This window comes from Diceros bicornis, chromosome 38, assembly GCF_020826845.1.
Source record: "Diceros bicornis minor isolate mBicDic1 chromosome 38, mDicBic1.mat.cur, whole genome shotgun sequence".
Lineage (NCBI taxonomy): Eukaryota > Metazoa > Chordata > Mammalia > Perissodactyla > Rhinocerotidae > Diceros > Diceros bicornis.
This window is the reverse complement of record NC_080777.1, coordinates 629,113-638,222: the sequence shown is the minus strand read 5'-3', so window position 1 is coordinate 638,222 and position 9,110 is coordinate 629,113. Positions and strand designations below refer to the sequence as shown.

The 9,110-nt window shown below is 44.3% G+C and overlaps 1 protein-coding gene across 2 annotated transcripts; it reads left to right on the top strand.

Moving 5' to 3' along the window:
* The first annotated feature begins 279 nt into the window (after positions 1-279).
* On the top strand, positions 280-8,516 carry LOC131399356 (cytochrome c oxidase assembly protein COX20, mitochondrial). Of its 2 annotated transcripts, XM_058533518.1 has the most exons (4): positions 280-523; positions 7,241-7,355; positions 7,458-7,521; positions 8,250-8,516. In XM_058533518.1, the coding sequence occupies exons 1-4, from the start codon at positions 482-484 to the stop codon at positions 8,386-8,388; spliced, it is 360 nt and encodes a 119-aa protein (XP_058389501.1). In that variant the 5' UTR covers positions 280-481; the 3' UTR covers positions 8,389-8,516. The 2 variants fall into 2 exon arrangements, with proteins under 2 accessions (XP_058389501.1, XP_058389500.1); XM_058533517.1 differs by lacking the exon at positions 7,241-7,355 and having other exon boundaries at positions 359-523.
* The last annotated feature ends 594 nt before the right edge of the window (positions 8,517-9,110 follow it).

The following is a 9,110-nucleotide window of genomic DNA, read 5'->3' as shown; positions in this document are numbered from 1 at the left end:
TGGGCAAACGGGGCTAGTGTGGGGGCGCTCCCGGGGTCGCCGGGGCCGAAGCACAAAGGACACGGGGACACGCGAGCTGGGCCTGTTTGGTGGCCGCGGGGCGCGCTCGCAGGACAAAGCGGCGGCGGCGGCGCGCCGGCCCCCACCCCGCCCCGCGGCGCGCGCCCGGCGGCCGTGCGCGAGCGCGAGCACGGGCGACGGTTGGAAATGGCGGTTCGGGCGGGGGGCGGGGCGAGGTCCTGAGGAGCCCTTTTCGCCCACCCCTTCCCGCCGCGCTGCCCGCGCGCCCTCCTCCTCCCGCCGCCCCGGCCCTGGGCCGGGAGGGCCCCTGACGGGGAAGGGTGACCTGCTCCGGCGAACAAAGGGGGCGGCGGCCCGGGCCCGCGCACTGCGGGCGCCGAGCCCTGCCCTAAGATGGCGGCCGGCGCGGGCGGGCGGGGCCTCCGCGGCGGGCGGGGCGAGCCGGCGCCGACTCGTCCTCATGGCCGCCGCGCCGGAGCCCGGCGAGCCCGCCAAGGGGAAGGTAACCGGGGCGCGGGGCGCGGGGCGCTTGTCCTTCCGCCGCCCGTGCGCTCGGACTGTCCCCGCCTCCCGGGGTTCTGTCCTAGCGCCTGAGGCGGGTGACCACGGCCGCGGGAGGGGGCCGGCGCCGGTCAGGACTGCCGCGGGTCACCGCAGGTCAGGAACTCCACCTGTCGTGCGGCGGGAGGGCGCCGCTGACGGGGGCGACGGAGGGTGACTCAGCGCCCCCAGGACGGGGCCGCTGTGGCGCGTCGCACGCCCACGGCGCTGAGCGCGGAGGGTCGGTGAGCGCGGGGGTGGAGGCCGCTTACACCCCGGGCATCGCTCCACACAGGGGGGTCCGGGGAAGGGCTGGGTTTCCCGGTGGGCACGCGGGGTGGCACGTGGCCCGCGGCCTCCCCGCCACTGTCGCGTCTCCCTGCTCTGCCCTCCCCGGCCCCTTCCCACAGTGGTCAGCGTGCGCCAGCCGGGGAACTGGACTTCCCCTCGGCCTCAAGTCCAGTCGTAGCAGCCCCCTGCTGTCAGGATGAAATCCCAGTCCCCGCACCAGGCCCCCGGCTGTGGAGCCTGTGTCTGCCTCTTCTGGGCCTTTGCTCTCCAGGGGAACTAACGCTCAACTAGCTCTCTGGTCGCCCCGGAAGGAGCTCCCGACTCCCCAGCGGACTGAGGCCCTTCTGTCCCCGTCTCCCGGGTACCTGGTACACAGCCCTGTCCTTACAGCATTGGGGATACCGGAAGTTAATGCTTTATGTCTTGTCTTCCTCTCGGGCCCCTTAAGAGCAGGAAACCCAATTTATATCCTCGGTGCTGAAAAAATAACAGATATTCAAAAAAAAGATTTAAAAAATGTTTTCAATAGTGAGCTATGGAGATATTAACATTGGATCAGTCATGAGTGTTTACTGAAGACCCACTGTGTGCCAGATTGCTCCTAATCCATTGTTTTAGGATATACTCTGCTCAGCTTGGAAATTCTGCTCAATTCTTCAAAGTTCTTGCTTTTCTGGGGACTTTTCCATCTAAATTTGGCCAAGATAGCAGATCATCAAATGGTTTATATGAACAAATGTCAGATAAATTGTTTCCATATTTAATAGCAAAAACAGTCTGTCAATTTATGCACCACTGGTGGCGCATTTCTGTTTTTTAATGTCTCATATACTATTTGGAATATGCTCAGTGTAACAAAAATGTACCCTTGTTTGAAACTTGCATATTTCAAGGGGCACCATAACTACGAACACAAAATTCTAGATTGTTTTGTGAGAACACTGGGATCTTGAATGTGGCTTTTCTCTCTCTCGTATCTTATTGTTCATCTTTGATTGGAGATAACTCGTCATTTAAGGGTCCTAGGGTGGTTTAATCCATTGAGAATCAGAATTCAATGAAAAAAAAAATCGATCTATTTAATTGGTCCTTCATTGGCAAAAAAAAAATACTGTAGTCAGTGAAATGAAGGATAGGTACAAGCCCTAAAACTGAGCAATGCCAGATTTGTGGGGTAAGGTTAAAAAAAAAAAAAAAGGCCTGTAAATTGCTCATGAAACACTGGTACCTATCAATGCTCATCAAAGAGACTGTAATAAAATTATATTAACACAAGCTATGCTTGAATTAGCAGCCCAAGGTATTGAAAAAAAGTCTGAAGTTTTTTAAAAAATAATTTTTCAGTGATCATTCCAGTACAATCCAGGGATTGTTTATGAGAATCAGCAAACCTGGGAAACTTATCAAGCTAGCATACCTGATAGAACTAGCCGTTAAAAACTCTTTCCTCTCCTCTCCCTTCTTCGCTCTTCAAGAAACTTTAAAATATGAAATTTGGCATATGCCTATCAGGAAAAGTGCTCTAGGTAAATTCTAAATTTATTAATTCACCCATTCAAAAAATATTTACAGGGTACCTCCAGACTATTAAGCACTAAACTCAGTGCTAAAGATATAGCGTTGATCAAAACAGGCAAATCCTCTTCCTTATGAACTCACGTTCTACTGGGGGAATCAAACAAAAAAGGACTAAGAATTTCATTTACTGAGCCATCCTGCAAAGATCCAGGAGAACGGCAGTGTGTGCTACGCAATCCACCTAGAATTGTTAAAGGAATACCAGCTGGTGTGCCCAGACCAGGGGACGAGACAAAGTGGGATACGGAAGGAGGGTAGGTGCCACATTAGGTAGGGTCTGCACTGCAGTAGTGAGGCGTACTTATGTTATCTGAGCATAACTGAAGGCCATGGAGGGCTTAAAACAGAGAATGGTATAGTCATCGGAGTGGAATCAACATCTTTGAAGGTACTAGGGCAGACGGCAGCTTGGTGGTAGCAGCAGTGAAGGTGGAAGTGGTTTGGTTCATGATGTATTTGGTTCAGGTACATCCTTCTAGACTTGCTGATACACTGGACAAGTGTTTGATGAACAGAATCAAGGATGACTCCTAGATTTTTGGTCTGAAATTTGGTTGAGGAGTGATGCCTGAAAAATAATTGATCTGGAAATATTAAGTCCAAGGTGCTTATTAGACATAGAAGAGGTGTCAATAGGCAGATGAATATGAGACTAAAGCTTGGAAGAGATCAGGGTTTGATTTATAAATCTGGGAGTCATCATATAAATGGCATTTAATTGAAAGCCTTGAGACACCTAGGAAGAGACTAGATTCCACCGGGGCGGAAGGAGGCATTTCAACACTTAGAGGTCATCAGAGCAGAGGACAGCAGCAAAGCTGCCAGGAATGGCCAGGGAGATAGGAAACCAGGAGACATTGTCATATTTCAAGCCAAGTAAAGAAAATGTTTCAAAAACATGATTATTTGCCACATGTGCTGATGTAGAGTATGATGGATTTTGCAAAATGGATGTCTTTTAGAACGGTGCTGTTTCAGTGGAGTGCAAAGAAATGCCTCATTGACGTGAGTTAAAGGAAGGAAAGGAGATTTTTAAGTGGAGCAGCAAGCACCGGTAACTTGAGTTTTGCAGTGAAAGGGAACAGAAGAATGGGATGGTAGCTTAGGAGGCTTGGGAGGAAGGGGTGTCAAGAGAGATTTGTATGTTCCTGGGCTGGAGATTATGGTAGAGAGGAAAAACTGATGATACTAATGAAAGGGGTAACTATAGGAGCAAAATCCTTGAGTAGTTGAGAGGAATCAACTGCAGTTAGGACTGGTTTTAAATAGGGCCAGGCCCAGTTCCTCCTTTGCAGCAAGAAGAATATAGGCGCTGATCAGATACATTTGGCAGTGATGAGGTGGCTCTAATCTGATCTATTTCCTATAAATTCTTTTGGCATTCTGGCTTAGAAGTCTCTTCTGAGGGCCAGCCCCAGTGGCCTAGTGGTTAAGGTCAGTACCTTCTGCTTCAGTGGCCGGGTTTTAGTTCCCGGGCTGCAGACCTATACTGCTCTGTTAGCTGTTATGCTGTGCTGGCAGCCCACATACTAAAAAATAGAGGAAGACTGGCATGGATGTTACCTCAGGACAAATCTTCCTCAGCAAAAAAAAAAAAACTTTTGAGCTTCCCTTAGTTCCATCAAGATGAGCTGGTAAAACTGCTTTTCTAAATCAAAGCTTAAAAATATTAGTTTACAAAAAAAATTAATGTAAAAGTTACTTAGTTTATGTTTAAGGGCTTAAATTTGTTAATGGCAGAAGTTAAACCTTAAGTTTGCAAAGTACTAGGGAATAAGAGAGACATGCTTTCACATTATAAACACAACTACTTCAAAGGGACTTAAGGCTTGGACCCTTTAATTTCCATTTCTGAGAATCTCCCAGCTCAGTGCACTCTCTACAGAAGACTGGGTCTTCATTACAGTGTCCCATACGTGCTTTTAAGTCATCAGTAATCAGTAGTCTAAGCTCCAGCTTTACCGGGGGGCTGAGAATTCTCTACTAGGAAAGGGAAAGCTGTGGTCCTAACATGTCTTTGTACATCCTTACCCAATTTTGAGCCACATCGCAGACATAAAATCACGTACTTAATGTTACTCCCTAGACGTGTGACCTCTGGGAAATGACTCCTCCCTGAGTTTTGGTTTTTTCATGTATAAAAACCCAAAGGGGTAAACGATGCCACGGAAATGACAGGCTTTGGGGTGAGGCTGACTTCACCTCCACTCTGGCAGCACTTAACAGCCTTCTGCTTACAGACCCTGAGCCTGTGTCAGAGGTAATCTCAGCGAGGTTGTGGGAATTACAAATGGGGCTGGGGGGGGGGGGGTAGTGCGGTAAAGCGCCTGGCACTGCTAGCCCCCTGCTGGCTCCACATTATGACTGTTTAAATTAGACTAGTGTTGGTTTCTCAGCCCCGGCACTGACAGACCAGATTTGTTGGAGGGGCTGATACGTGTATTATAGCATGCTTAACAGCATCCTTGGTCTCTATCCACACTGGTTTTAGAAGGTACCATTTTAAATAGGATATTTGTCTTTAAAAAGCAGCTAACATTATCCCATTATTTACAATTTTTTTTTAAATTTATACTTTTCCAAACAGTATCTAAAAGCAGTGTTTTCCCCAATCTGATCGATTCATCAGGGGGGAAAAAAAACTTGAAGGTTTCTAAACAGATTCCAATGGCTTATCCCAGATCTGAATCAGAATCTGAGGGTGGGATTTGAAAATCTCAAACTCAACGAGGTAGGTACCTAGCTGACTTAAGCAGCACTATTTCAGGTACTTGATAAAGAACTGGGGTTGACAGCATTTTGTCCAAGTGGCCCAAGAAATATTTGTCTGCAGATTCTGGTGTATCCTGGGGTCACACTATGGCTCCAGTATGGGAGGGATCCCAATGAAAAAGCCCAGAAGCCTTAAAGGAACTGGTGCTGCCTTTCGTCAAGTGTGCAGTGCTTGGTGTGCTGTGGCCAAGCCCTGATGGTTCCTTTTGTTCTGCTTAGGACCTCTGTGCCCAAATGTGGAAGCCATCCTAACATTCCACCCCGCGGTACAAGCTGCTGGTCTGACTTGCAGATTAGACCTGATACAACTGGCACTAACCACCACCACCACCCTCTGGCCCTAGGACCCTTCCCCCAGGGAAACAGGCTGGTTTGGAGGTGGGAGCATTAGTCTTGGACTGGAATGCAGGAGTCCAACAGTCCCTGTCTGCATAGCAGCTCACACCCTGTCCCCATGGCCACATTTCACTGGGCTTTTGAGCTGAGAGGGTGAGAAACAAGTTTTTTGCTAAATGAAATGAAAAGCCAGAAACAATTAAATCCCCCAACCTCGTTGTAGGTGAAGATTTGTACCGAAGCGCTTTTAAAATTCAAGTCTGCAACATTACTGAGCACCTGCTGTGTTCATGAAGTAATGTGTGTTAGGTGTGTAGGGGGAGGGTAGCAGGGAGAGAGAAAGAAAAAAATGGCACAGAATGATCCGAGTATGTTATTTTTGCTTTATTGTGAACCAAGTCTTTTCTGGCAGAAGCTTGAGCCAAAAAAGCAAACACAGGAAGAAATACAATCAAGAATATCTTCATGTTTCAACCTTTAATCTGACTTGCCTTGTTACTGTCCCTTCCCCATTTCTTCCGGTTTTTTCCCTTGTATTACACCTTCTAGGTATCACCTCATCCTATAGAATCCCCCTTTAGCTTAAGGTCCTGCCTCACAGCGTACTACCATTTAAAAAGTGAAACCTTTAAATGGACAAGTAGCTTCCTTCTAAAAGCTGAAGGAAGTTTTCATTACTGAAAACTTGCATTTAATCAAGTTTAGAAAACAGTTACCGTAAGTTTTCTGAGACTTGTGTATTAACAAGAATGCCTTAGTGAAACGTTTAAGTGACTTTTTAAAAATGTCTGTCCTGCCCTCCCCAGACTAACATACAGAGTTAGCAGAGTGACAGACATTCAAGTAAACATGCTAAGCTTAAGAACAAGTCCATAAATTCAGTGAAGACTGTAGAAAAATAATTTAAAAATTATTGGTTTTAGCACTTTAAGGAACTTAAATTACCTAGCCCAACCCCTTCATTACAGATTGAGGGCCACAGAGATAAAAAAATATATATATATATCTATCTCCTGCAGATTACAGAAGTTAGGGGCAGAGCTGAGACAAAAATCCCACTCTGGATCTCCAGCTTTTTTCATCACACTAAGTGTGATTACCTCGTACTATCAACAAAGAATCAAATATGATCAAGTGCAACTTCATTATCATAGGCAAGGAAACAGACCAGAAGAGAGAGACTGCCCATGTGTATCTTTACATGAAGTATTTATTATGAACACAACTGATGTTCACCTAGTAAACACCAATAAAATCTGAAGTCATTGTTAAAGGAATTTAAAACAAACAGCACTATACTATTATTATAAGCAAACATGGTTAGAATTTTACTTTTTCCATTTATGCTTCCCCCAAAATTATGCTGTTTTTCAATTTCAGTAATAGCCAAACTCCCAAAATCATAGATGTTTAAAGAGCTCATAAAATAATGTATGCTCTTATTTCCCAACCAGCCAATTAGCAAATTATGGCATAACACCATAATTTAATTAATTTAGGTCTAAGTTATCCCACTGCTTGGGGCTTTCTGGTCAAATTCTTAAGTTTCACATTGTATACCAAAGGAAGATGACTAAAGACAATGTAAATGGATTCATGGTTCTCACATAGTACATATTCCAGTTTAATCTTTGCCAAACCGCCCTGAAATAAAATTTTCTTGTTCAATTTAGGTTTTGTTTTTTTTTTTATTTTATCCTAGCCGTTTAAGCTCCTAGGAATTTTAGATGTCGAAAACATTCCCTGTGCACGGGACTCAATACTCTATGGTTCTTTAGGATCTGTTGTGGCTGGCTTTGGACATTTTTTGTTAACTAGTGAGTATCTGTTTTTACATACATTTCTCTATGTGTGGTGAACAACTTTCTTCTAGATTGAGTAACATAATTAATTATAGTGGTTATGTTTCCTTTTGACAGGCAGAATTAGAAGATCATGTGATGTTGGAGTAGGAGGATTTATCTTGGTGACTTTAGGATGCTGGTATGTATACTAAGTGTTCAAGAAGACCCATGATTGTAATAGGTTTATCTAATTCCTAAGTATACGCTCTTTTCAGACCAGTCTTCCATTGGGAGATTCCCACCCCCAGTGAAGAATCTTGATTTTTATTGTTTAAAAAAAGGACTTGTTAATGGAAATTTGTCTTACAACATGGTATTGCTGGAATGCCTTTAAATATGTCCACATTTTATACACTATTTATCAAATGAACAGACAAATGCATGACATTAGACATTCTATTAATGTCAAGTTATGGTCTATATTAGGAAGGCCTCAATCTTTTACCTTACCGTAGTGCTGATTTCTTCCCTGCTTATGGCATCACCTGAAAATGCTACTTGAAGAAGAATGTTCACAACTACTGGTACAACATGGATGAATCTCAAATATATTTTCTTAATCAAAAAAAAAGCCAAACCTAAAGAGTACATCCTACATGGTTCCCTTTATGTGAGGTTCTACAACAAATAAAACTAAGCTAAGGTGATAGAAATCCTCATTTTATGTAAAATAGACCTTAATAATAATAAAAAGAATGTGTTCATAGGTTAGTTGACACCAAACCACCCAGAAAAAGCACACCAAATTAGAACGGTTAAATTTTCAGTCTTAGGGTAGTCATCTGTAAGCATTTTTAAATTTTGTTATTATAAATTTCAAATTAGTTTTTATATATTAATGACTTATTCCTGTTCTTTTCTTACAAGGTTCCATTGTAGGTATAATTATGCAAAGCTAAGAATCCAGGAAAGAATTGCCAGAGAAGGAATTAAAAATAAGATTTTATATGAAAGTACCCACCTTGATCCTGAAAGAAAACAAACCAATGGCAACAGCAGCAACTGAGCCGAGTCTTGAGCACAGAAAACCCAAAGACAACTCACTGTAGTGTGAACAAAGCTGAGACCAGCTGGTAAATTGCTGTATGTACCACAAGGCTTTCAATCAAGTCAATAAAGTCTGCGTCAGTCATAGTCTTTTTTTTTTTTTTACACTTGTGTGAGTACTTACAAACTTGTTCGGGCCCTCTGTCTACTGCCAACATAGCATATAGTGGACCTGTTGTACTTAAAAAGAGTTTCCTTGTAATAAGGAGTGAGTATAAACAACGGCATTTCAAGAAATAAAATCTCTCCCAGATGGATTTTAAAACTTGCCTTAAAAACAAAAAACATAACTATTACTGTACCCTGTTAAAAATGAGGGAATACTTCCTGGTTTCTAAAGCCAATGCTATTTTTTTTTTTAAAGATTTTATTTATTTATTTTCCCCCCAAAGCCCCAGTAGATAGTTGTATGTCACAGCTGCACATCCTTCTAGTTGCTGTATGTGGGAAGCGGCCTCAGCATGGTCGGAGAAGCGGTGTGTTGGTGCGCGCCCGGGATCCGAACCCGGGCCGCCAGCAGCGGAGCTTGCGCACTTAACCGCTAAGCCACGGGGCCGGCCCAAGCCAATGCTATTTTAAGACAAACGAATGGATGTCATCACTTTGTAAATTGTTATTTAAAAAAATGTACCCCTTGCTTGACACTATTCTTCCATTTCTTAGAACAGGTAGGTCATCTCC